At 50.3% G+C, this 26,619-nt stretch overlaps 2 protein-coding genes across 2 annotated transcripts in view; both read left to right on the forward strand.

Annotated features, from left to right (window-relative positions):
• Positions 1-10,756, forward strand: part of LOC105466873 (platelet derived growth factor receptor beta) — a 42,116-nt gene extending 31,360 nt beyond the window's left edge. The window contains exons 14-23 of the mRNA XM_011716015.2: positions 91-201; positions 1,250-1,409; positions 2,381-2,541; positions 3,083-3,201; positions 3,401-3,523; positions 4,280-4,391; positions 4,836-4,935; positions 5,560-5,665; positions 6,549-6,781; positions 8,693-10,756. Coding sequence (XP_011714317.2) covers positions 91-201; positions 1,250-1,409; positions 2,381-2,541; positions 3,083-3,201; positions 3,401-3,523; positions 4,280-4,391; positions 4,836-4,935; positions 5,560-5,665; positions 6,549-6,781; positions 8,693-8,876 — 1,409 coding nt within the window. The 3' untranslated portion in view covers positions 8,877-10,756. The remainder of the gene's footprint in view (positions 1-90; positions 202-1,249; positions 1,410-2,380; positions 2,542-3,082; positions 3,202-3,400; positions 3,524-4,279; positions 4,392-4,835; positions 4,936-5,559; positions 5,666-6,548; positions 6,782-8,692) is intronic.
• A 472-nt stretch (positions 10,757-11,228) lies between these two features.
• LOC105466874 (colony stimulating factor 1 receptor) overlaps positions 11,229-26,619 on the forward strand; it is a 61,303-nt gene continuing 45,912 nt past the window's right edge. The window contains exon 1 of the mRNA XM_071098231.1: positions 11,229-11,326. The gene's annotated coding sequence lies outside the window, so the exon portion shown is untranslated. The remainder of the gene's footprint in view (positions 11,327-26,619) is intronic.

Consider the following 26,619-nt stretch of genomic DNA (forward strand, 5'->3'; position numbering starts at 1 on the left):
CGGGGCAGAAGAGTCAGAATAGGCTCCTGTAGTGGGGCCTCCGTGGAGCCTCCATAACTGGGCCTGCCCTGGGGCCCCCATTTTCCTCAGCCACAGCCCGCAGCAGTGAGAAGCAAGCCCTCATGTCGGAGCTGAAGATCATGAGTCACCTTGGGCCCCACCTGAACGTGGTCAACCTGTTGGGGGCCTGCACCAAAGGAGGTACCGAACCCACTGCCCCAGAGGACTCAGGGAAAGTGCCCACCACCAAGGCCAGGCCCCGCCTACCGCCTCCTCAGGCCTCACTCAACAGCACACTCCTGCTGGAGGGTCCGTGCCCCCCCACTCCAGCGCCCCCACTGCACGGTCCCAGAGGGCAGCGGGGTTTAGAAACTCACAACGTCACAACACCTTCTCGGCTGAACGATTAGTCGGGTCACCAGTCCCAGCAGCTTCCAGACCATGGTGTTGGCTGATGCTTTTATTTTTACAACACATTTTGAAAACCAATAAATAACAGCTCACATGACATTAAGATGCGTTATACGCCCACCATTGGAGACCACCAGCTTGCTAATTGGGAGCTACCTTTATTTGATCATAGAAGAAAGTCTCTGTGGCCAACTGTGTTTATTTGAAGCTCTGATTGCCAGTTAGGCTGAAAAAAAAAAATGTTATCACCATTTGCAGCTGCTTATTGTGAGATCTGGGATTTTCCTCAGCATTATGCAACCAAAACAAAATACAGAAGTATGTTGGGTACACAGACTTATTCACGTCCGCAATGATCACTCATTTCAAAATTTTTGTTCGCGTAGATATCTTCAAGTTCTCACTGACTGACTTTAAGTAAATGCATTGTAGTTGAATTTAACTACTGAAGTGATTATTGTAAACAGTGGCCTTTATCTGCTTTCTATACTGGGCTCCAAAGTAAGCTTTAGTTTGAAAACATATCAATAAGAGCCAACACTGCGGACTTGCCACGTGCCCAGCCAATAAAAACATCATCTCATTAATCCTCATGGAAGCGCTTTGTGGTGGATTTAATTACCCCACTTAACAGCTGGGGAAGGTAAGGCTCAGGGAGACTCAGTACCTTGCTCTCTACCACAGAGGCAGGAAAAGAACCCAGATTTGCAAGGCACTGAAGCCTCCTAGCCGTCATGCCAAAGTGTCTCTCCCACATCCAGCCCCTGATTAGCCTCGTGGCCTTGAGGAGACGCCCGAGGCCTCCGTAGGGACTGTCCCTGAGCCTGTCCCTCCGCAGGACCCATCTATATCATCACTGAGTACTGCCGCTACGGAGACCTGGTGGACTACCTGCACCGCAACAAGCACACGTTCCTGCAGCACCATTCCGACAAGCGCCGCCCGCCCAGCGCGGAGCTCTACAGCAATGCACTGCCCGTTGGGCTCCCCCTGCCCAGGTACCAGGAGGGAGGCCAGGGACTGAATCTTTGGGATACCTGAGGAGCATCGCTCCTTCCCCTCCCTTTGTCCGGGAGGAGAAGCTGAGGCTGTGACAGGGCAGGGAACAGAATCACTCCTGGAGCTAGGGCTGTTCTACAAGGTGGCCCACCCGAGATGAGGGAATGACAGTGATGCCAGGCCCTGTGCTGCTAAGCCCTCTACACATGGGACATGCCATCCCTGTGTCGTGGGTGTTTGCCCTTCAGTCCCGGGCACGCAGTGATGGAGGAAGGGACAGAGGCTGTGGTGAGACGAGAGCCAAGCTCCCAGTTTGCGCAGCGGTGCTCCAGACTGTGTTCCTGTCTACAGCCTCTACACACCAGCCTCCACACTGCCCCTTAGGGAGCTCAACTCCTTTCTTCATCTTTTCCAAAAAGAACATTTCTTAGTTCTTTTGCTGATTACAAAAACAAAGACAAGAGTAGCTTCAGAAAAGCGTAAAAGACTGTAAAGCTCACTCCTGCCCTCTCCAATGTTTTGATCAATTTCCTTCCCATCTTTTTCCTGCCCGTAGAGACATGTGTGTAGAGCCCCACAGCCCTTTGGGGAGCTGATGCTACAGGCATAGGTATCGGGGTGACTCCTGGCTGCCCACACTGGGTTGCAGCCAGGCACTCCTGTGGCCAGGTGGCGCTGGGGAGGCCACAGGAAGGCGCCTCTGTACACACCCATCTTGTGACCTTTGCCTTGGGGCGCTGTCATCGCCTCTGGGTGTGAGCTCTGTGGGTTCTAACTGTCATTTTGGCAGCCTCAGTGCCCAGCTTGGCCCAGCAGGTTGGTTGAAAAGGGTCGATCCATGGGCATTCCTATTGGGATAGCCTGAAGGATGAGTGAGTGTGTGAGAGAAGAAATTCATGAGTGGCAAGGGGCAGGAGGGGAGGGGAAGGCAAAGCCTCCAGGCTCTTCTGTGATGCTCCTTTACCCCCAGCCACGTGTCCCTGACTGGGGAGAGCGATGGTGGCTACATGGACATGAGCAAGGACGAGTCGGTGGACTACGTGCCCATGCTGGACATGAAAGGAGATGTCAAATATGCCGACATCGAGTCCTCCAACTACATGGCCCCCTACGATAACTACGTTCCCTCTGGTGGGTGGACACAGTACCCCACACCCACGCAGGCTGATGCTCTTCACATGCCCAGCCTTTCCAAAAACCCTGGGAAGAAGGGAGTCTCGTGCCCATTTCATAGATGTGGAAATTGAGGCTAGCCACCTGGCAAAAACTGCTCTGTAGTGGACCTCTGTTTATGGGTCCAGAAACATGCATAGAACCCACAGGGAGGGAGAGAGCAGGGATGTGGGAGGACCTGGCCTTTTGTGGTGCTAGGGAAAGTGATCTACTCAGCTTCGGCCCCAGGCTGGTCTAGTGTCCCTGAGAGGCAGGCAGGCAAGGGCTGGGCAAAAGTGGCCCAAGAGCTAATGCCAAAAGTGTTTCTGGCCAGTGAGGGCACTGATAAAGCAGGAGAACTTTGAGTTCGATATTAAGAAATCATTCTCCTTTTAGGGGAGACCTAGGTGATGAGTAGCCATCTGTCTTGGACATTCAGTCTCCCAGGAGCCAAAGGGCAGGGGTCCTGTGGGCCAAAAGGAGACATAAGATAGCAGGTGACCCTCTGCTTCTCCTCCAGCCCCTGAGAGGACCTGTCGGGCAACTTTAATCAATGAGTCTCCGGTGCTAAGCTACATGGACCTTGTGGGCTTCAGCTACCAGGTGGCCAATGGCATGGAGTTCCTGGCCTCCAAGAACGTACGTGTGGTTGTGGTAGAGCACAGTAGGGGCTGTGGGGAGGTGGGTCAGCCAGTCAGCCAGCATCCTCCAAGAGCACCCGCACACCAGGATGGCCTCTCGCATGTGGGCAGTGTTGCATTTTCCCAAAGCCCTTGACATGGAGGTTCTTTCCCCACAATTGCCCCCAAGGCCTCAGCTCCCCTCTCCCCAAACCCAGTGCGTCCACCGAGACCTGGCGGCCAGGAACGTGCTCATCTGCGAGGGCAAGCTGGTCAAGATCTGTGACTTTGGCCTGGCTCGAGACATCATGCGGGACTCGAATTACATCTCCAAAGGCAGTGTGAGTACCTTCCTTGGCCCTTGTGGGGCTGTCACCGTGTGTCTGTGACCACAGGAACAGTTTCCCTCCTGACCAGTGTGGCTGCAGCTCATGGGATATCTGTGTGGGGCTCCTCGTGGCCTGCTCTGACAGCGGTGGTGGGCTGTGCCTGCCCAGCTATGTGTGCAGGGACAGGAAGGGGAGCCGCCCAGGAGAGCATGGAGCAAGTATAGCAGTGGGGAGGGCTGGCTGTAATGGGTCCAGGGTGGGGGAAGGGGGAACAGGCCGAATGTGTTGTTCCAGCAGTGGTGAGCAGAGGAAGGAGCCCAGGTGACAAGGCAAGAAAGATGAGCAGGTCACACGCAGTAGCTGGGATTGGTCTGGTTAAAACATGATCCTTCTGCCTGTCTCTCATCTCCCCACTTTTCAGCAAACCCCAGATGGAGGGATGCTAGGCCCAGAGATCAAATGTAGCCAGGATGAGAGCTTGGGGGGTGCCTTGACAAGTCCCTGGCTCCCCCACTTCACTACTCAGACCCTGGAGATTTTCCCCAGGGACAGGGGCTGCCTTGTCCCCAGCTAGTGAGAAAAGAAACAGCCTCTGGTCCTCTGGCCAGCACTGGGATGGACATGGGAACTGTGACCAGGGCCCTCACAGGGAATGGGAGGGAGAAGTGATTGTGGGTGGGAACTGCCAGGTACCCTTCTCCTGTCCCAGGTGCAGAGTGGGGCTGAGGTCCTTCCCTGCACTCAGCACCTATCCTGACCTCCCTACAGACCTTTTTGCCTTTGAAGTGGATGGCTCCAGAGAGCATCTTCAACAGCCTCTACACCACCCTGAGCGACGTGTGGTCCTTCGGGATCCTGCTCTGGGAGATCTTCACTTTGGGTACGCTTGCTTCTTCCTCCAGGCCTCAGCATCCTGGCCTGGGGTCTACCTCCAGCAGTCACGCCTCTGGCCTGGTGGGGCTATGGGACAAGCCCTGATACAGGGATCCTGGTTCAGGTCCCAGCTCTGCTACCTTCTCCCTGCTGTGTGATGTTAGCAAATTCTTTGCCCTTCTGGGTCTCTTTAGCTCCCTGTGTGAGTATTGACAGGTTTGGACAGTGACATCAGAAAGCCTGTTTGGCTCTCACATTCTGGCTGTCTATCCTGGGGAGGGTGGCGGTCTCTGTCCAGAGCCCATGAAGGAGCCCACAGTTCCAAATGCCAGGGGCACTGCCCCCTCACCCATACCAGGGCCAGCATGGCTCTCCTTGTCCTGTAGAAGAGGGTGCCCTGCCACTTTTCCAGCCCTGAGCCTGTGTGTCTCTTGTCTATGCTCCCCAACAGGTGGCACCCCTTACCCAGAGCTGCCTATGAATGAGCAGTTCTACAATGCCATCAAACGGGGTTACCGCATGGCCCAGCCTGCCCACGCCTCCGACGAGATGTGAGTGGAGCTTCATGCATTTGGGAGGATTTTGTGCTGCAAACAATAGATATCCAACTCTACTGGCTTAAACCAAAGATGAGAGATTTGTTAGCTCAGAGATCTAGAAAGCCTTGGTGTAACTGGATCCAGCCGTGCAAAGGATGGCATCAGGAACCTCTTGTTCTAGCCCTGAGCTCTGCTTTGCTCTGTGTGGCCTCATTTTCAGGCCAGCATTGCTCAAATGGCTACCAGCAGTGCCAGCCTCATGTCCTACTGCTTGCTGCATAGTGTCAGCAAAAGTCCCAGAGCTGACCTTCAAGGGCTCAGGTGGGGTCACATGCCATCAAGAACCGACCGCAGAAGCTGCAGGACTGAAAACGATTGGCCAAGTTTGGGTCCTGTGCTCACCCAGGCATAGTCAACCTGTGGAACCATGTGGAATGGGGGCTCTGAGAGGGCCTCCCAAGGGAGGCCAAGGGAATATCCAGAGGCAGGACCTCTGGATACACCCAGCCACCACTTCCCCCCAGCTCCTTTCCATGGCTCACCTTGTTCTGAGAGGCAGCAGCCTCCCACTCCCCCAGCCCTGCCTTGTCCCCTGAACCCTGGGCCAGAGACCCTGACCCTTCTCCTCGTCCCCAGCTATGAAATCATGCAGAAGTGCTGGGAAGAGAAGTTTGAGATTCGGCCCCCTTTCTCCCAGCTGGTGCTGCTTCTCGAGAGACTGTTGGGTGAAGGTTACAAAAAGGTATGTTGAGGCAGGATAGGGGTGGAGCACAGAGAGCTCTGGTGTAGAAGTCAGACACCAAGTACAAGGCTCTGTGTGATGGGCTGGCATTTAGGGGACTACCCTTTGTCCTCTCTGGGCCTCAGTTTCCCTGCTGGTTCTAGGAGGGGATGGGCTGGCACTATGAGTTTATTTTAGCAGCACAGAGCTACATGGAAGCTGATCGATTAGATGCAGGGAGGGGGCCTAGAGCCCTGTCTGTCCTGCTGCCTCCCTCGGGCCTTTGCATCCATACCGAACCATGGGGCTCCTTCAGAAGTGTGAATAACCCCAGGTTACATGATCATGAACCACCTGACCACTTGGATCCTGTCATAGGATCGTCTCTCCAAGGCCCAAAGAGCCAGCAGGGCCCTGAAACCCTGCCCCGTCCAACAACAGGGCTCCGAGTGAGGAGGAAATACACATGGCCTTTGACACAGAGGCAGCTCCTTCCTTGGGTCCATTTCTCACCCCCACTGCGCCCCGGGGATGGTCCCAGGGACCTGGGAGATGGAGTAAGGTCATCACCACTTCACAGCCAAGGAAACTGAGGCCCTGCGGAAGGAGGCTGAGGCAGCATGAGAGCCTGTGCCTGTCTGCTCTGAAGTCGGGGAAGAGTTAGAGTCCTGGGTGTGGTTCTGATAACTGCCCCTCCCTGGGTGGTGCTGAGCTCACCATGCCTTGTAAGATTCTATGTGAAATGGGAGGTCTGCTCAGCCGTGTGGCTTGGGCAAATCCCTTTCCCCTCTGAGCAGCGGGGAGCTTATTTATACAAAGGGGGATGGGCCAGGTTAGAAGATCCCTGAAGGCAACTGTGGCCTGACCATCCCTGTTTCTTTGGTTCTCCCTGCCCTGGGAGCAGAAGTACCAGCAGGTGGATGAGGAGTTTCTGAGGAGTGACCACCCAGCCATCCTTCGGTCCCAGGCCCGCTTGCCTGGGTTCCATGGCCTCCGATCTCCCCTGGACAGCAGCTCCGTCCTCTATACCGCCGTGCAGCCCAATGAGGGTGACAATGACTATATCATCCCCCTGCCTGACCCCAAACCCGAGGTTGCTGACGAGGGCCCACTGGAGGGTTCCCCCAGCCTAGCCAGGTAACCACTGTGGCCTGGGGCCAAGGATATCGCGTGTGTGTGTGTGTGTGTGTGTGTGTGTGTGTGTGTGTGTGTTTGCCTGCATGCGTGCTGTCAGGCTTGCCTCAGAGGTAAGTTACCTAGGGTAAGTACTTATCCCTAACAACAAATAAAAGAGAGAATGGAACTCATTTGAACTTTGATGCCCTGAGGTGGAAAGGGCAGGTTAGTAAAAACAAAAGTATGGGCTGGGAATTATTTGCAAGGTAGCTATTTCCTTTAAGGGAGCCCCCAGAGGTTATCTATACTCTCTCATCTCTAGGTCCTGTCCTAGCCCCAAGGAGAAGAAGCAAACCTATTTAGCATCCCCAGCACCCCAGTTGTTACTCATGGCCAGCCAGAGGCCTATGTTCTGTTCTTCAGCACCATGCCCTGGGGCTGGAGAGAGCCTCCAGGGTTGCAGGAGTCAGAGGCGCCTACAGGAATTCAGGACAGAATTCAGATTGGGAAGGAGATTGTGGTTTTCTTTTGCCTTGGGAAGTGGTGAAGTTACAGCTCAGCGGGGGCTTTATAGGAGGACCCTGCTGTTGCGGGGACTTGATGTCCACACAGGATCTCCCCTTAACTGGAGAGAAGGGCTCCTCATGAGGCCACGCCCACCTCCAAAGCAAGATCCAGCCCAAGGTGAAGTGGCTGGAGCCCCAGGCTGGGGTACTGTCCCAACTCTGCCACTAGCCGCTATGAGACCTGGGAAGGCTTTTCCTCTGAGAGCCTCAGTTTCTCCATATGTGCCAGGGGTGCACACAGGCCTTAGAAGGCTCCCAAAGGCCCTCATTGCTCTAACTGTTGAAGAGACGAATCATCCAAGAGTTCCAGTGGATGGCGCAGAGGAGTGAAGTGCAGCTCTCCCACAGCTTGAGGTGTGAACGCAGAGGAGTGAAGTGCAGCTCTCCCACAGCTTGAGGTGTGAACGCAGAGGAGTGAAGTGCAGCTCTCCCACAGCTTGAGGTGTGAACGCAGAGGAGTGAAGTGCAGCTCTCCCACAGCTTGAGGTGTGAACGCAGAGGAGTGAAGTGCAGCTCTCCCACAGCTTGAGGTGTGAATGCAGAGGAGTGAAGTGCAGCTCTCCCACAGCTTGAGGTGTGAACGCAGAGGAGTGAAGTGCAGCTCTCCCATAGCTTGAGGTGTGAATGCTCGCCCTGTTTTGTGCCCTCAGACAAGCTGCTTCACTGTGTAAACATTGGTGTCCTCTTCTTTTTTTTTTTTTTTTGAGATGGAGTTGCACTCTTCTTGCCCAGGCTGGAGTGCAGTGGTGCGATCTCGGCTCACCGCAACCTCCGCCCCCCGGTTCAAACAGTTCTCCTGCCTCAGCCTCCCGAGTAGCTAGAATTACAGGCATGGAGCACCACACCCGGCTAATTTTGTATTTTTAGTAGAGACGGGGTTTCTCCGTGTTGAGGCTGGTCTCGAACCCCTGACCTCAGGTGATCTACCCGCCTCGGCCTCCCAAAGTGCTGGGATTACAGGCGTGAGCCACCGCACTCGGCCGGTGTCCTCTTCTATAAAATATAAACGGTAAAAGTACTTCTATTAGGCAGTCATTGCAAGGATTAAATGAGATAGCATACACCTTTAGGGGTGCAGAGGAGGCAGATGCTAGTGGGTGAGAAATGAGCTTTGGAGCCAGCCAACCCTGCTCTGAAGTTCCAGCTCCTGCACTTCCCTGCTGTGTGAAGTGGGGCAGTGACATAACCTCTCTGAGCCACACTTTCCTCACGGTGCAGGCCTTGCATAGTTTTCACAAGAGTTAAATGAGCCGGAGTGTGTGAAGCCCATGGTGCAGGGGCAGACACACCGAAGGCTCTTCATGACTGCTGCTGTAATCCTCCTGGGCTCCTTCCTAGCCTGTCACTCACTGCCTCCTTCCTCTAGCTCCACCCTGAATGAAGTCAACACCTCCTCGACCATCTCCTGTGACAGCCCTCTGGAGCCCCAGGAGGAACCAGAGCCAGAGCCCCAGCTTGAGCGCCAGGTGGAACCAGAGCCAGAGCTGGAACAGCTGCCGGATTCAGGGTGCCCCGCGCCTCGAGCGGAAGCAGAGGACAGCTTCCTGTAGGGGGCTGGCCCCCACCCTGCCCTGCCCAAAGCTTCCCCTCTGCCAGCACCCAGCACCTCCTGGCCTGGCCGGGCCTCCTGTCAGCCAGGCTGCCCTTATCAGCTGTCCCCTTCTGGAAGCTTTCTGCTCCTGACGTGTTGTGCCCCAAACCCTGGGGCTGGCTTAGGAGGCAAGAAAACTGCAGGGGCCACGACCAGCCCTGTGCCTCCAGGGAGGCTAACTGACTCTGAGCCAGGGTTCCGCCCAGGGGACTCCGTTTTCCCATATGTAAGATGATAAAGTTGGGCTTGATGCCCAGAATCTAGGATTCTCTCCCTGGCTGATAGGTAGGGAGGTCGAATCCCTCCCTGGAAAGATTCTTGGGGTTATTGAGGTGGTAAATTAACTTTTTTCTGTTCAGCCAGCTACCCCTCAAGGAATCATAGCTCTCTCCTCGCACTTTTATCCACCCAGGAGCTAGGAAAGGGACCCTAGCATCCCTGGCTGCTGCCTGAGCTGGGGCCTAGCCTTGGGCAGTGTTGCCTCATCCAGAAGAAAGCCAGTCTCCTCCCTATGATGCCAGTCCCTGCTTTCCCTGGCCCAAGCTGGTCTGGGGCCATTAGGCAGCCTAATTAATGCTGGAGGCTGAGCCAAGTACAGGACACCCCCAGCCTGCAGCCCCTGCCCAGGGCACTTGGAGCACATGTGGCCATAGCAAGTGCCCGTGTCCCTGTCCTTCAGGCCCATCAGTCCTGGAGCTTTTTCTTTATCACCCTCAGTCTTAATCCATCCACCAGAGTCTGGAAGGCCAGACGGGCCCCGCATCTGTGATGAGAATGTAAATGTGCCAGTGTGGAGTGGCCACATGTGTGTTCCAATATATGGCCCTGGCTCTGCACTGGATCTGCTATGAGACTTTGGAGGAATCCCTCACCCTCTCTGGGCCTCAGTTTTCCCCTTGAAAAAATGAACAAGTCGGACTTATTAACTCCAAGTGCCTTGCCAGCACTAACATTCTAGAATATTCCAGGTGGTTGCACATTTGTCCAGATGAAGCAAGGTCATATACCCTAAACTTCCATCCTGGGGGGTCAGCTGGGCTCCTGGGAGATTCCAGATCACACATCACACTCTGGGGACACAGGAACCATGCCCCTTCCCCAGGCCTCCAGCAAGTCTCAAGAACGCAGCTGTCCAGGCCTTGACTTAAGAATGACAGCCGGTGTCTTGGAAAGCCCCCAGCAGCTGCCCCAGGGACATGGGAAGACCACGGGACCTCTTTCACTACCCCCGATGACCTCTGAGGGTATCCCAGGCAAAAGAGACAGAGGGCAAATGAGATCACCTCCTGCAGCCCACCACTCCAGCACCTGCGCCGAGGTCTGCGTCAGTTGTGTCTTGTAAAGGATAAGAAGCTTCAGATGGGTACTCCAAGAAGGATGTGAGAGGTGGGCGCTTTGGAGGTTTCCTCCTCAACCACCAGCTGCCCCATCCCTGAGGCAGCACTCTGTGGGGGTATGGTTTTGTCACTGCCCAGACCTAGCAGTGACATCTCATTGTCCCCAGCCCAGTGAGCATTGGAGGTGCCAGGGGAGTCGGTTGTAGCCAAGGCGTCCCAGCACGGGGAGGGTTGGGAAGGGGGTGCAGGAAGGGCACCAGCCCTGCATTGCAGGTTGGCACCTTACTTCCCTGAGATCCCCAAAGTTGGTCCAAGGAGGGAGAGTGGGCTCTCAATACGGTACCAAAGATATAATCACCTAGGTTTACAAATATTTTTAGGACTCACGTTAACTCACATTTATACAGCAGAAGTGCTATTTTGTATGCTGTTAAGTTTTTCTATCTGTGTACTTTTTTTAAGGGAAAGATTTTAATATTAAACCTGGTGCTTCTCACTCACAGACTTTGTAATGTCTCTTGGGTTTGGGTTCCTGTCCGTGGGGAGTGTGGAGTGGGGCACATGGGGCTCAACCAGACGCAGATCCCCAGACAGATCCCTTCAGCTCTGAGTCTCATTTCATTCATCTGTTAAGTGGGGATTTTCACTCTCCCACCCCTCTCCAGAAGCTGGGTGGCCTAGACCTTGGGCTTGGTTTCCCAAGGTGGAAAGCGAACAGGCTTTTCTGGCTCCGCAGACCCTGGCCTTGAGTCGGGCAGGAGGGTGTGGGGCTGCAGGGCCGCTCCCAGGCTCTGGTGCTGAGGTGCCCCACTGCCCCCACCATGTGCTTTGGCTTTGGCTATCAGCTGGGACACCCTCCCCTCCACTCCGCCCACAGGCCCGGATTGAGGCCAGTGTGCTCCGTGACAGGCAGCTGCTAGAGCCCAGATTCCAGGTCCAGGTGAGTCATGGTCAGGCCCCAGGTAGGAGAAGGGCAGACAGAGTGTCCAAAATCGTGAGAGCATGAAGTGAGGAGAAGGCGGAGAAGAGAGAAGAGGAAGAGGAAGAGAGGAAGCGGAGAACTGCAGCCAGGGTAAGGACAGGGGAGGGAAGAGGGTGGTGACCAGGCTGTGGCTTTGAGGGCAGAGGGCATCCACCTGCAGGACCCAGACTCCTCATGGCTGCAGCAGCTCAGGGGCTGTGGGGCCCGCATGAGTCATAGGCTCTCCTGCTGAGCCTGTGGGACCCCGGCCTGTGGGACCCCGGCAGGAACACAGGGCCAGGGGCAATAGGGCTACTGGGGGCAGGGGGCAGAGTGCAAGGGGTCTCGGGCCCAGGCAGGGATTTGTGGCCCTCCACCAGGGCCCAGAGTCTTGTACTTGGCTCACTTGAGGTGGACTGGGTGTCAGCCTGAGGTCCATCACTGTGTGTCCTTAGCTCCTGCCTTGATCTCTCTGAGCTGGGGAAAGGGCATCTCCATTAGAGTGGGTGGGGGAAGGACCTCATTTTGGAACCACAGGCCTCCCTGGACTGCCCCTAGGAGTCTGGGGCTGTGGCTTCAAGTGGGGAAAGGAATGAAGCCATGGGACAGTTCTGACTCACAGGCCCAGCCGCCAACTCAGGGGCAGCTGAGCCACACCAGGGAAAATACCTGATGGCTATAAGGCTTGGCCATGCAAAGCCCACTGTCCCAGGGGTCCTGGCTTCAGAAAACACCCAGTGCCTGTGACTTCTCTTCTAGCTGTGGCAGGAGTTGAATGAGGTGATACCCAGATCTGCCCTGTAAAGAAAATAGCCCACATTCCAGACAGGGATTATCTTTGCTGATGCAAAAGCCTCTGTCTGGAGGTCAGAAGATCTCAGCTCCCTGTGTCTCAGGCCTGCTCCTTATGGGAACTTGAGTGGATTACACCACATCAGGCTTCAATTTCCCCAGGGCTAAATGGAGCTAGATGCCACACTAAGACAAAGGATGATAAAAATCTGGCTACTACTATCCAACAGTTATTACGCCCCAGGGCTATCTGGTTGCTTCACACACATTTGCACATTTTACCTTCCCATCAACCCAGTGACCTGAGTCCTACTATTATCCCATGTTACAGATAAGACACCAGTCCAAGCTGTTGCTGTTTTGTTTTGTTTTGTTTTTGTTTTTCTAGTTAAAGAAGTTTATTCAAGGGCAAGGTGTGAGGGTAGTCATCAGGAAACAGGAAAACCAGAGAATGGTGATCAGTGCTTCCCTGTGTGTGGCAAGGTGAGGATGGTTTATATAGCCAAACACAGGAGCAGGCAACACAATTACATTTTCCACACACAGGTTAACGTAGAGATACAAGATTGGACTGGCTACTATTGACTACACTTTAAGGGGGCTGCTTAACACTCATTTGTAAAGAGGTAAAGATCGTCAGCGTGTCATTTAGTCCAGGTTTGAATAAAGAATGGGGAGCCTGGTTAAAGTATAACATTCTCAACACAAAAGCCAGGAGGCAATGGTCAGAGAGCAGTCCTGTGACGTGACTCCATTTCCAGGGCTTAACTTTTCCCATTGGCAGAATCAACTGGGGAGGTCCTGAAATTTTATTTTATTTTCACGATTTTGATTTGCATTCAAATCAAATCAAATGTGCATTCAGGGAGGTTTTGAAGTGACTTGCCCAAGATCATCTGGTCGGTGTGGCAGGGATGGGAGAGGAGCCCAGGTCAGACTGACTCCCAAGTCAGCACTCAGGGAGGTAAAGGGCCCACCCAAGGTTGCAGAGCCGGGAACTGAGGAAGCCTGCGACAAAACTCCTGTCTTCTGTCTCCAGACCTTCTGGTGCTGTGTTTCCCCAAGAGAAAGGATAGGAAAGGGATGGATGAGAAAGGAGAGCTAACATCATCCGAAAGCCAGAGAAAAATAATAAAAACTAATTTGTGGGAGGGCTTGGGCCTCTCAGGCTCCTGTGCAGAGGGCAGGCAGGGTCTGGGGTAACCACAGGTCAGCCCCTGCTGGGCTCCTGCCTCCCCATCTCTCCCCTCAGGCGGGCCCAGGGAAGACGGGTGAGCTGGGATTTTCCTCCCAGACAGATGAGCCACTTGGACTGCACAATTCTTCCGCCACCCCACTCACGGCCGGGGTTCTTGTTCCTGGAAAAAGAGGGAAAGACTCAAAAGAGCTATTTCTGACGGGGCCCTGACCTGCCGCTGAGGAGGGCCTCACAGCTCCCATTCAAGTCCCTTCTTTGAATTAGGGCACCGTCTCTAACAGGCCCCTTTTATTTTAGTTGTAATGTTCGGTTTTACAATTAAAAATTATTTTTATTGAGCCTCAGGGTATTTCCTTCTGTCTTTGAATATGCCTTTTGTTTCTGATTTGTGCAACCTTAAGTGCACGTGAACCTCATGGATGTTGGCTTAGGCAAGTGGCTTCTATGTAATTAGCGGTGATTCCATCTTAATAAAGCCCTGTGATCTGACCAAAAAAAAAACACAAAAAACTTGATACAAGTATTTATGTCATATATGCCTGTATTTAAAAATCCATTACCAAAATACATAATATAGAAAGAGGAGGTCTTTGTGTATTTTTATATGTTAAATGCAGTAACACTTTAAGTCTTTATTCTCTTTATTCAGCAACTCTGTGTGTACAAATTTATCTTGTTGAAATTCTGCCTCTCACTATAGTTTAGTTATATTTTTCAAAGTTTTTTTCTTTGTATCATACTAATATTTGTATCTGTACCTATCTACATAGAATATAACTATAATCTTCAACAAAACTCCCACTACCATTGTGCAACTTTTTGTTTTTCACTTAACAGTACATCATGGGCATACTCACAGGTCCATGGGAAATACAGATATTAATTCATTCATTTTGAGAGATGCACATAGTTTAAAAGCTAGCCTGTGCCAGACATTATTTAACTAATGTTAGAAATGCAAAATGCTTGTTCCCCAGTGCCACAAAGAAATAGCACTCGAACATAAATTTAATTTCCTCAGCAAGGCAATTTTTACTTTCTGCAGAAAGGGTGCTCCTGGCAGATGGAACAATGGTGAGAGCACACCTGGACAGGGGAAGGGAAGAGGTTCTTATTCCTGACACAGGTAGCCTCTACTGCTGCGTTGTTCCCCTATTGGCTAGGGTTGGACCACATAGTCTAAGCTAATTCTGATTGGCTATTTGAAAAAAGGAGCAGGAGTACAAGCTGGAGTGCCGGGGTGAGTAGTTTAGTGGGAAGGGTGGATACAGAACAGGTGGCTCAGGATGAGTCAGGACGGAGCAGGTGACTCAGGTCAAAGCAGGTGACCAGGGGAACAGATGTGAACTACTGATTAGGACAGTGGGGAAGTTGTTTACCGAAACTAGAAGCAAGGGGGCGAAGAGATGCAGGCAGTTAAACTTTAAAATGGAGAATCAAAGAATAAGAGCTGAACATACTGACATACTGATTCTTTGAAGAGAAACTTGGGGTTCACTGTATTTTTAACACCAATCTCCTACTGAGGGGCATTTGGACTATTTCCCATTTTTTAGAGTTATAAGTTATGCTACAATGGCTATTATATATAAAATATGTTTGTTTTTGCATATTTAAGTATTTGTTTCCATAGCATAAATTCCTAGACACTGAGTTGTTGAGTAAAGAGAATAAACATTTAAAATGTTACTGAAGTCTAAAAATTCCCTTTAAAATACATGTCATAGTGCTCTGGGTGGCTAAGAAAATCAAACACAAACAACAGAAACAACGTTATTTAATTCTAGCTAAGTGCTCTAGACTGGTGGAGGAAATATGGAGCCTCTTTGGTTTATTGAGAAAAGTCATAAGTGGGTGACAGAAAAGAGTTGAAGACAGAAATGTGCCAAGTTGAAACATTCTCCTTGGCATAACCAGAAGCACCAAGAGGGCTTGGCAAGGCAGGAAGCTTCCCACAGTGCAATTCAGTGCTGCTGCAGCTCTACTAAGCCATCACCCCACGTCTAGACAGGGCATCCCACCCATCGGGAAACCCAGCCTTCCCTCGCCACCCTGCTCTGCCCCAGTCCCTCATGGTGAGTGGTGTGCTACTATCAGTGGTCCCATCTGATCCTCACAATTAGCCCGTGAGAGGAGCCTCCAGATGACGAAGTTGAGGCTCAGAGCCATCAAGTGACTTGGCTACAGTCACCACAGGGAGGCTCTTGCCTGCCAGCCTCCCTGCTCCTACCTTCCCCGGGGGTGTCTAGGTCCAGTTCCAGATCTCAGAGTGGCCAGCAGGCTGAGCCCTGGGGTCAGGGGCCAACTGCCTACACAGAATGTGGCTTCTGGGATTTCCTGGGGGGGGCTCCTCCTTGGGATGGGGTTCTGGGGCCGCTCTGGGCCATGAGAGTTTCCCACAGCTCAGAGGAAAATCTGCCATGGCTGTGTAGGGGTCTGGCCTGGGGCAGGGAACTGGGGACATCACAGAAGCCAAACTGTCTCCCTGTACCACCCCCTCCCAGCTGGCTCTCCCCTCACCCACATGTTCTTGGCATACAGGTCTGCCCTCTCCAGCAGCTCCCACCCCCTACCCGCTCAGGGCTCCTCTCCTTCTCCTGCTGGGCTTCACAGCCGGCTGCCCTTGCCCAACTCCCCTTTGCAGATCCACAGTCTCTGGTTTTAGATTTTGTGGGTCTTCACTGCAGGAACTAGAAAAGTCACAAACATGGGGAAGTAACACAGTTTCTGGAAAATCACAGAATTCTAAGTCCTTGTTTCCCCCTCTGAAGAGACAAGAGGGAAGCTGCCACATCCGAAAATTTTTCTTCTTCATTCTTGATCTTCCTGAAGCATAGTGATGGTCTTGGTGCTCCCTCGCTCAAACATCTTCAGTGGCTCCCCACGGCCCAACAAAGTCGAGACTCCTTCATGGAATCTTTAAGGCCCTCCCTGATCTGATTCCAACCTCTCCTACTGCCTCTCCCACATCTGCCCTCCAAGGCCCATCCACCCTGTGTGGGCCACTAGCTTCCTGACCTTTGCACCCTTTTTTGGTGCGGCCATCACCACCTAGAATGCCTAGTCTTTTACAGCTGAAGGTCAAAGTCTTGCTTAAGTTTCTAGCCTAGCAAAAGCTACTTTCTCCAAGAAGCTTTCTTGATTCCTGAGCTGAAAGTGGTTTCTCTTTGCATTCCTTCCTCTGTGCCTCTTACGGGCCCTCACATCTGTTCCGCATTCTTCGCCTCCCATACCCTTGCACTCTTATGCCTCCAGGCCTTTACTGTACTGTTTCTCCTTCTTGGAACATTCCTTCCTCCTCCCTCTATCTCTCCCCCAACTCCTCACCCTTCTCACTCCCTCTCAGCTCAGTTAGGGCCTTCCTCGACTCTTCTCTCCCGTGGTCCCAGGACATCTTGCAACTCCCCCTGTGGCCTGGTTCCTCTCCTGACTCTGACAATAGGCTGTGAGCTGCAGAGGGGAGGGACCACACCCAACCTGTTCACCACCATGTCCCCAGGGCCAGGGACAGTGATTGAGAATTATCTGTTGCATGCCCTTCACCTGCATTATTGTCTCACTGGATCTGAGTCAATAGCCCCTTCCCCACTTCACATATGAAGAAACAAGGCCTTGAGAGGCCAGGGACCTGGCTGTGGTTAGGAGTGGGGAATGAATTCCTGGTCTATCTGGCTCCAAAGCCTAGGCTGTTCCCCTTTACCCTCGATCTTCCTGAGAGCCCCCGCTATTGATGAAGGTCGGCGGTTGAACGTGTGGGCTCTGGCTCTGGGTTCCTGGGTTCAAAACCCAGCTCTGCCACTTAGTGTAACTCCGGGCAGGTCACTTACCATCTTTGAGCCTGTCTTTCTTCATCTGTAACATGGAGTAATTACAGCTTTCCCCTAAGGTGGCTGGAAGGATCAATGAGGTGATCTGTGCAAACAGCTCAGTCCACAGACTGGCATGAAGAGTGAGCTCAATGGACAGGATGACCCAGAACAGTCCTTCTTCATGCCCCTGTGTTAATGCAATTATTAATAGCACCCCTTCAGTCTCAAAGCTTCCACACTGGATGATAAATCATGTTAATGTCCATAGATGTCAGGTATTATCAGCTGCACTGTATAACACCACTTAGCTACTTGCCTTACCTCCCACCCAGGCAGTGAGGTCACTGCATGCAGGAAAGTGCTCTGAGCCTTGGCCTTCCTGGGCCCAGAACAAGGCCTGACACATGAAGCCTTTGCTGAATGAATTGCTTTTGGGGTTGGAGAGCTTCTACTTGCTCTTCATTTATTCATTCATTCACTGGATTGTTTACACGTTTCTTCATGCATCTAGCATTGACTGAGCACTCATCTGCCAGTCAGGGCCAGGTGTGGAGGGCATAAAGAAGACCAGAAGGGCGACTGGCCCTACCAGGAAACTCCTGCTGCAGAACGAGGGGGTCAGAATGACATGACACCAATAACCACTCTCATAACTGTGCTTGTGTTGACAGTGAGAAGTACCAGGAAGCTCAGGGAGCCACAAGAGACGATAAGACAGGCACTCAGTCCGGCAAAGGGAGGCGCCAGGTGGAAGCAGAAGTATGTGGAACAGGAAGAAAGAGTGTGGGGGTGTATGCAGGAGCTGCAAGTGTTCCGTACAGCAGGGAGGGTGGATGGAGAAAGAAGAGGCTGAGATCAGATGGCAAAGGCCCCTGTAAGCCCTGCTAGAGGGGATGGCCTCGATCTGCTCTGTGGAGCTGGAATAGTAATGGGAGCAAATACCACATAGTACTCCAATTTAGACACTAGAGCTCAATGCTCAGGTCTAGAAATAGGTGTGGTCAAACCTTTTCGGTCTGGGATCAAAGAGGAACCAGCTGCCAAACTGCCATTATTCTGTCTGAGTCCCCGGCTCCTAGCCTGGGCCCACTCCACTCTCTGGTGGGGAACCTCCTAGGCACCAGGTCATGGGCTGCAGCTGGGGTTGACTAGGCAGGAGGGTGGGGGCTAAGCTGTCCTTGACCTGGGGTCTGGAGGTTCCAGGGTCCATGAGTCAGGCAGGGAGATGAAGACTAGGCCTTCAGTATGTGAAGGGTGACATGGCCCACACATTTACTTCAGAATTTCCTAATCCTTGGGCAGTCATGCAAACTCTTCTCAAGGTTCCTCTGCCACGGGAAGGGGTAATGTCAATTTGGGATTCTTGTTTGTCACCTTGCCAGCAGCATCACCAAGGCTTCCTCAGTCAGGGTTTACCCCCAGTGAGTCCCACGGCACTTCCCCACTCCATGCCCACTAGCGGTCAGCACACCCACTGCTGGGGGAGGTCAGGATCGCCCTGTGCAGTGTGCTGGTCATTAGCATAGGCTCTGCAGCCAGGCTGCCTGCTTCCAGTCTCAGATCTGTCATTCCCTGGCTCTGGGACCTTGGGCAAGGGAACTAACCTCTCTGAGCCTTGGTTTCCTCATCGGCAAAATGGCGATAATTAATAGAATCAACCTCTTGTGTTAAAAACATTAAATTAGATAAATATGGAAGGAGCCTGCTGTGGTGCCTGGCATATAAATAGCACTCAGAAAATATTAGGGAGTCCAGTGTGGTGGCTCACACATGTAATCCCAGCCCTTTGGGAAGCCAAGGCAGGAGGATCGATTGACGCCAGGAGGAGTTTGAGACCAGCTGGGGCAACACAGAGAGACCCCGTCTCAACAAAAAGAATAGAAAATTAGCCAGGTGGGTGGTGTGTGCCTGTAGTCCTAACTACTCAGGAGGCTGAGGCAAGAGGATAGCTTGAGCCCAGGAGTTTGAGGCTTCAGTGAGCTATAATTCTGACACTGTACTCTAGCTTGGCAACAGAATGAGACTTGCCTATAAAAAAAGGGAAAAAGAAAAAAAAAAGAGGCCAGGTGTGGTGGCTCACATCTGTAACCCCAGCACTTCGGGAGGCCAAAACAGGCAGATAACTTGAGGTCAGGAGTTTGAGACCAGCCTGGCCAACATGGTAACACTGTCTCTATTAAAAAAAAAAAAATATATATATATATTTTTAAGATGGAGTCTCGCTCTGTCACCCAGGCTGGAGTGCAGTGGCGCGATCTTGGCTCACTGCAACCTCTGCCTCCTGGGTTCAAGTGATTCTCCTGTCTCAGCCTCCTAAGCAGCTGAGATTACAGCTGCCTGCCACCATGCCTGGCTAATGTTTTGTATTTTTAGGAGAGATGGGGCTTCACTGTGTTAGCCAGGCCGGTCTCCATCTCCTGACTTCCTGATCCAACCACCTCAGCCTCCCAAAGTGCTGGGATTATAGGTGTGAGCCACTTCACCCAGCCTCTGTTAAAAATATTAAAAAATTGCCAGGTGTGGTGGCTCACGCCTGTAATTCCAGCACTTTGAGAAGCCAAGGCGGGTAGATGACAAGGTCAGGAGATCGAGACCATCCTGGCTTACATGGTGAAACCCTGTCTCTACTAAAAATACAAAAAACTAGCCGGGCGTGGTGGCGGGTGCCTGTAGTCCCAGCTACTCGGGAGGCTGAGGCAGGAGAATGGCATGAACCCGGGAGGCGGAGCTTGCAGTGAGCCAAGATCACGCCACTGCACTCCAGTCTGGGAGACACAGCGAGACTCTGTCTCAAAAAATAAAAATAAAAAAGAAAGAAAAAAAATTTAAAAATTAGCTGGGCGTGGTGGTGGGTGCCTATAGTCCCAGCTACTCAGGAGGCTGAGGCAGGAGAATCATTTGAACCCAGGAGGTGGAGGTTGCAGTGAGCCGTGAGCCGAGATCACACCACCACACTCCAGCCTGGGTGACAGAATGAAAGTTCTTAAAAAAAAAAAAAAAGAATGAATGGAAAAAAGAGAAAGGATTAGGCTACTAGGTGCCATTTTTCCAGGAGGACAGAGTACCTTCCTGCTCACAGGACTTTGGGATAAAGCATTCATTCATTAACTCATTCACTCTTCATACATCTGAAATCAGTGGATCAGAATGGTCAGGTATACCTGTACCACAGGAGGCAGAAATGCCCTCACCAGCTGGTGATCTTGGGAAAGTGACTTAACTTCTCTGAGCCTTGGTTTGCTCTTCAGTAAAACAGGGATAATAACCACACCGACCTCTAGAGTTGAGGATTCAATGAGAAAATTCCAAAGAGCATTGGCCATGCTGCCTTCCACGTAGTGGGCACCCGATAAACCTTTGAAGCCTGCCAGGCAAGGAAAATGCTGGGATGCGGCTAAACCCAAAAGGCCTGGGATGCATAATAAGGATACCTGCCCATCTGGCAGGAACAGGGAGGCTCCCAGGAGGCGGCGAGTCTGAAGGAGCTATAGGAGTTAGCTGGATGGATAGAAATGACACGACAAGCAGCATCCTTTGATCCTGGGGACAGAGACAGGTCCGGCCAAGGTGGCCTAGCCCATCCCTCAGGAGCACTGTAGCCTCCACCTCTCTTGCTGGTTATACCCCTCCTCTACCTAAACATGTTCCACCAGAGAGGGGTCTCTGCCAGCCTGGGTCAGGGACTTGGTGAGAATTGCATGAAAGCTAGGCAAGATCACACACAAACTTTGCATCCACTGGAGAGCTTGTTACCTGTGCAGGTACCCGCCTCCTACCCTAAGTCAGCAGGCCTGGGATGGTCCTGGAATCTTCATTTTAATAGTTACCCCTGTGATTCTGAGGCTGGGGTCCCTGAAGTCCGCTTGGAGGTGCACCCCTCCAGAGGCCTCCGTGGCCTATAGGATCAAACCCGGGCACCCTGCCGGGTGGTCAGGGACTCTCAGCACTTGAACCTCACCCCCTTTCTACTCCCATCTCCACACCATTCCTTCACACTCTGGTTGGCCCCGGAGAGTCCTGAGTTTTCACCCTCTCTGCCCCTATGCTATTCCTTCTCCTGGGATCTCCTTTCTGCCTGAAGCGTTGCTGCTCCTCCTTCAAGGCCCAGCTCCAATGCCACTGATCTGGAAAACCTCGCAGACTCTCCATCTTCTGTTCCCCAGCGCCATCTGATTGTGCTTACGTTACAACACTTAAGGGCTTGCCTCCGAATGTGTTGGACTTTAAGAAGTTAATGTCACATTGATGACCTTGCATGTTGTTGATCTGATGAGAGTGAGGGAGGCCAGATGTGCCTGGAGACCGTGTCCCAGGAAAGACTACTAAGAAACCAGAGTGCTCAACCTGGAGAGCTAGTACCTTCGGGACCACAAGGGCTGTCTACATCACTGGAGGCCTGTCAAGGAACAGGGAACAGAGCTGCCTGAGGGTCCAGAGCGACAGGTAGCTGTCACAGGGAGGCAGATCTGGCCCAGATAGGGAAGCATGGGCTAACTGCTTCCCACAACAGGTGGATGCAGGTGACCTGTCAGAAATGCTCCAAGGGGCACAGGGAATGGTATTGGCCAGACAATCCAGGTAGTGGGGAGTGGCACCCAGCTACCTAGGCCTTCGACTCAGAAAATTCAGATTCTGGCTCTGAGCCTTCCCCAAAGTAGCTGTGTGAACTAAGTCACTAACCCTCCTTGACCTTCCTTTTTCTTATCTATACAACAGAGATATGCACTTCACTGATCGCCTGTGACCCAGGCCTGTATGAGAAAATGGAAATGAAAGTGGCTTGTAGGCCGGGCGCGGTGGCTCAAGCCTGTAATCCCAGCACTTTGGGAGGCCAAGACGGGCGGATCACTAGGTCAGGAGATCGAGACCATCCTGGCTAACAGGGTGAAACCCCGTCTCTACTAAAAAATACAAAAAAAAAAAAAAAAAAAAAAGCTAGCCGGGCGACGTGGCGGGCGCCTGTAGTCCCAGCTACTCGGGAGGCTGAGGCAGGAGAATGGCGTAAACCCAGGAGGCGGAGCTTGCAGTGAGCTGAGATCCGGCCACTGCACTCCAGCCCGGGGACAGAGCGAGACTCCGTCTCAAAAAAAAAAAAAAAAAAAGAAAGTGGCTTGTAAACAGTAAATGCCTCAGCCTTCCTAAACGAGACATGAAACCCGGAAGTCAGAAATGAAAACACAACAGATTTGACTACACACAGCAAAAACTTCTGTGCGAATACAAAAAGCAAAATAAAGTTAGAAGAGAAGTGGCAAACTGATGGAAAATATTTTCAGCATTTCTGATAACAGGGTTAGCAGACATAATACAGATAATAAATAGTTCAATAAACTGGGTGTGGTGGCTCACGCCTATAATCCCAGCAGTTTGGGAGGCCGAGGCACGCAGATCACTTGAGGTCTGGAGTTCGAGACCAGCCTGGCCAACATGGTAAAACCCCACTTCTACTAAAAACACAAAAATTAATTGGCCGTGGTAGCGGGCGCCTATAATCCCAGCTCCATGGGAAGCTGAGGCAGGAGAATCGCTTGAACCTGGGAGGCACAGGTTGCAGTGAGCCAAGATTGTGCCACTGCACTCCAGCGTGGGTGATAGAGTGAGATTTGGTCTCAAAAATAAAAAATAAATAGTCCAATAAATCCATAAAGACAAAAAAAGGACAAAGGATATCTGTAGAAGAAATACTAATAGCCAATACACACATGGAAAAAAAGGTTTATTTCATCACTCATATAGAAAATGCACATGAAACCTCAATGAATTAACATTTTTTCCTATCAGACTGCGAACAATTTTAAAGATCAGTGATATTCCATGTCAGCAAGTTTACAGTGATGCTGCATTTCTCACACACTGTTGGTGAGAATGCACATCCACATGGCCTTCTTGGGGGAACAATTTAAGAATATCTCCATGTTTTAACGTACCTACCCTTTGACCTGACAATCCCACTACTATGAATGGATCCTGCTCCAATGATAGCATATTTGCACAACGATTCATGTGCAAGGATGTCCACTGAGCATTGTTTGCAATGGAGAAAAATTAGAAGGAACTAGAGTGTCCACTTGTTAGGGGAATGGCGAGATAAATTATGGTACATCCTTACCACGGGATACAGTGAGGCAATTTTTAAAATATGGTAAATCTCTATGAACTAATATGGAAAGATTTCTAAGATGTGTTGAATGGTTAAAAAAAAACCCAATGCAATAAATAGCATATGATACTATTTTTAAAACTATAAAGTAGGAATGGGATGGATGAGTGGACGGATGAATGAGCACATCTGAGTGCAGGCAAATGCCGGGAAGAGTATACACATACTCTTACAAGCAGTTGAGGCAGGGAGAGAGGCTGTGATTAGGAGAATAAGGGTTTGGGGGACCTTCCATTTAGGGGGACTGCATATCTCTTTATGGATGAATATCCTACAGTGATCACTAGCGTATGTGTGTGTATGTATATATACACACACACACATACATATATACGTGTGTGTATATATATATAAAGGCAAGGAAAGCAAGCAAGGAGTGGGAGGGGATTGCCAGCACCACCACTCTCTGCCTGGGTCCCATGACAGCTGGTGGCAGACTAGTAGACCTGCTGATTGCCTTTGCTGTTCATTTCTCTTCAGATGCCTTTCTTTCTCTTCACTGCCTCTGCCTGGCAAAATCCAACGCTCCCAGGCATCCCACCTCCCTTAGTTCACTCTATCAGTTAGCTGTTGTTGCATAGCAAACAACCCTACAAAGCTGCAGTGACATATACCAATAAACACATATTTCTCACTCATCTACAGTATTCAGCTGATCTGGCTGGATTGCTAGGGTTTTCTCATACATCTGGGGCAGCTGGGGACTCTGCTTTAATCTAGCTTTGGCTAGGGTATCTTAGCCATGCCAGCTCAGGCATGTCTTTCTCATAGTGATGTTAGCAGCATCCGCAGGCAAGGAGAAGCATGCAATGCCTCTTGTGGCCTAGGCTTGAAACTGGAACACCCTCACTTCCATCTCATTCTATCGGCCAAAGCAGCTCCCGCACGACCAAGCCCAGATTCAAGGGGTGGAGAAATAGGTATCACCTTTTTTTTTTTTTTTTCTGAGAGCAACTGCCAAGTCACATGGCAAACAGATCGGGTACTGAAAGGAATGAAGAATTAGGACCATTCACGCAATCTCCTTTGGATACAAAGAGGGGAAAGACAAACCACAGAACGGGAGAAGGCATTTGCCACCATGTAACCAATCATGCATATAATTGTGTGTAGCTGTATTGTACTTGTTTATTTGGTTTATATTATACTATTATATATATACTACTTTTTACTAATCTATTCTATTATTGATGGTTATTTCTTTTTTTTTTTTCCAGTTTGAGACTATAATGACAAATGCTGCTATGTATCTTAATACACTTGTGTACACATTTCTATTGCACGTATGCCTGCTGGGGAGTAGCATTTGTTGGATCGTAAGATAATGCATTTTCGTCAACCTAAGTAAATAATGCTAAACTGTTTTCCCAAGTGGTTGTATCAATTTATACCCTTACCAGCAGTGTATGAGTTTTCCTGTTGCTCCACATCTTAGCCAACACTTGGTAAGGGATTTAATTTCTGTATATGTTGTATAGCTGGAAATGAACAGTACTTTAAAAAATATGGTTAGCCAGTGATCTTAGGTCCATTTAAAACTGTCTTTTCCTCCCCCATCCCCACCAGTTCTATTATCTGTCAAGTGTCCGTATGATCCATAGCTAGAAATTTTTTTTTTTAAGAGATGGGCTCTCACTATGTTGTCCAGGCTGGACTCAAACTCCTGGGCTCAAGGGATCCTCCTGCCTCAGCCTCCTGGATAACTGGCATTGGTGCGTGCCACTGTGCCCAGATACTGGGATCTTTATTTTGTACCACCAGTCTATTTGTCTATCTGTGAGCCAACATCAAGCTGTCTTAACTATCTTTATAATATTTCTTGATATCTACTGAAGAAAGACTTCCCTTTGCTTTTCATTTTCTTCAAGACTGTCTTGGTTATTCTTGGCCCTTTACATTTTTTTCCCATTTGTTTTATGAAAATTTAATTTACACACAATAAAATTCACCCTTTTTAGTCTACAATTCTGCTACTTATGACAAATGTATATAGTCGTGTTTATCATTGTCACAATGAAGCTATATTTCCATCACCAAAAAAATTCCCCGCCCCTCCCCGGTCCTTTGAAGTCCTCCCTCCACCTCCAGCCCGGGTCAGCCAATGATCTATTTTCTGTCTGTTTGCAAGAGTGTCATGTGAGTAAGATCATAGAGTATGAAGTTTTGCATCTGGCTTCTTTCACTTAGCATAAAGAATTTGAGAATCATCCACATCGTCATGTACATCAGAAGTTTGTTCCATTTAATTGCTGACTAGCGTTCTATTGTATGGGTATACCATAGTTTATCCATGTAACAGCTAAGGGACATTTGAGTTGATTTCAGTTTGAGCTGATTACAAATAAATCCACTAGAAACATTTGCTTAGAGGGTTTTTTGGGAACATCAATTTCCATTTTACTGAATTATGGTAAGGATTTCCTTTTTAACTCTATAAGATACTGCCAGACTGATTTCCAAAGTGGCTGCTCTTTTGCATCCCAACTAGCAATATGTATATGAGAGTTCTATTAATAGTTGTTAGTGGCCAGGCACGGTGGCTCATGCCTGTAATCCTAGCACTTTGGGAGGCCGAGGTGGGTGGATCATTTGAGGTCAGGAGTTTGAGACCAGCTTGGCCAACATGGCAAAACCCCATCTCTCCTAAAATACAAACAAAATTTAGCAGGGTGTGGTGGCGGGCGCCTCAATCCCAGCTACTTGGGAGGCTGAGGCAGGAGAATTGCTTGAACCTGGCAGGTGGAGGTTGCAGTGAGCCAAGATCATCCCACTGCACTACAGCCTGGGCGACAAGAGAGAGACTGTCACACACACACAAAAAAAGTTGTTTGTATTCTCATCCTTACCAGGACTTGAAACTGTCAGGTTTTCTGATTTTTGGTTTTAGCCATTTAATTAAGTATGTAGTGGTATTTCATTGTGGTTTTTAGTTTGTATTTTCCTAACAAATATTGATATTGAGCATCTCTTATATGGCAAATTATCTTATCACTTATATATATTATTGTTCAATGTTTTCCTCGTTTTTACTGAATCATTTATTTTCATATTGAGTATTGAAAATTCTTTATGTACTCTTGATAAAAGTCCTTTATAAGATATGCGATATCAAATATTCTCTCTTGATCTGTAGTTTGTCTTTTAACTATCTCTTTAAAAGAGTAGAAGTTTTAAATGTTGATGAAGTCCAATTTATAGATTTACTTTTTAAGGTAAGCCAAGTGAAACAGTGGGTGTGGAGAAGGAACAAAGAAACCTGTAACTGGTTGTGATCAATTTGTTGTAAACACCCCTGCACTCAGACAGCCTAATTTTTTTTTTCTTTCATGGATTATATGGATCTTTTTAAGCGTTGTGTTTAAGAAATCTTTCCATAACCCTCAAGGTCATGAAGATTTTCTCTATTTCTTGTAATAGTTGTATGGTTTTGCATTTAGGTCTTTGA

The sequence above is a fragment of the Macaca nemestrina genome, chromosome 6 (assembly GCF_043159975.1).
Source record: "Macaca nemestrina isolate mMacNem1 chromosome 6, mMacNem.hap1, whole genome shotgun sequence".
Classification (NCBI taxonomy): Eukaryota; Metazoa; Chordata; class Mammalia; order Primates; family Cercopithecidae; genus Macaca; species Macaca nemestrina.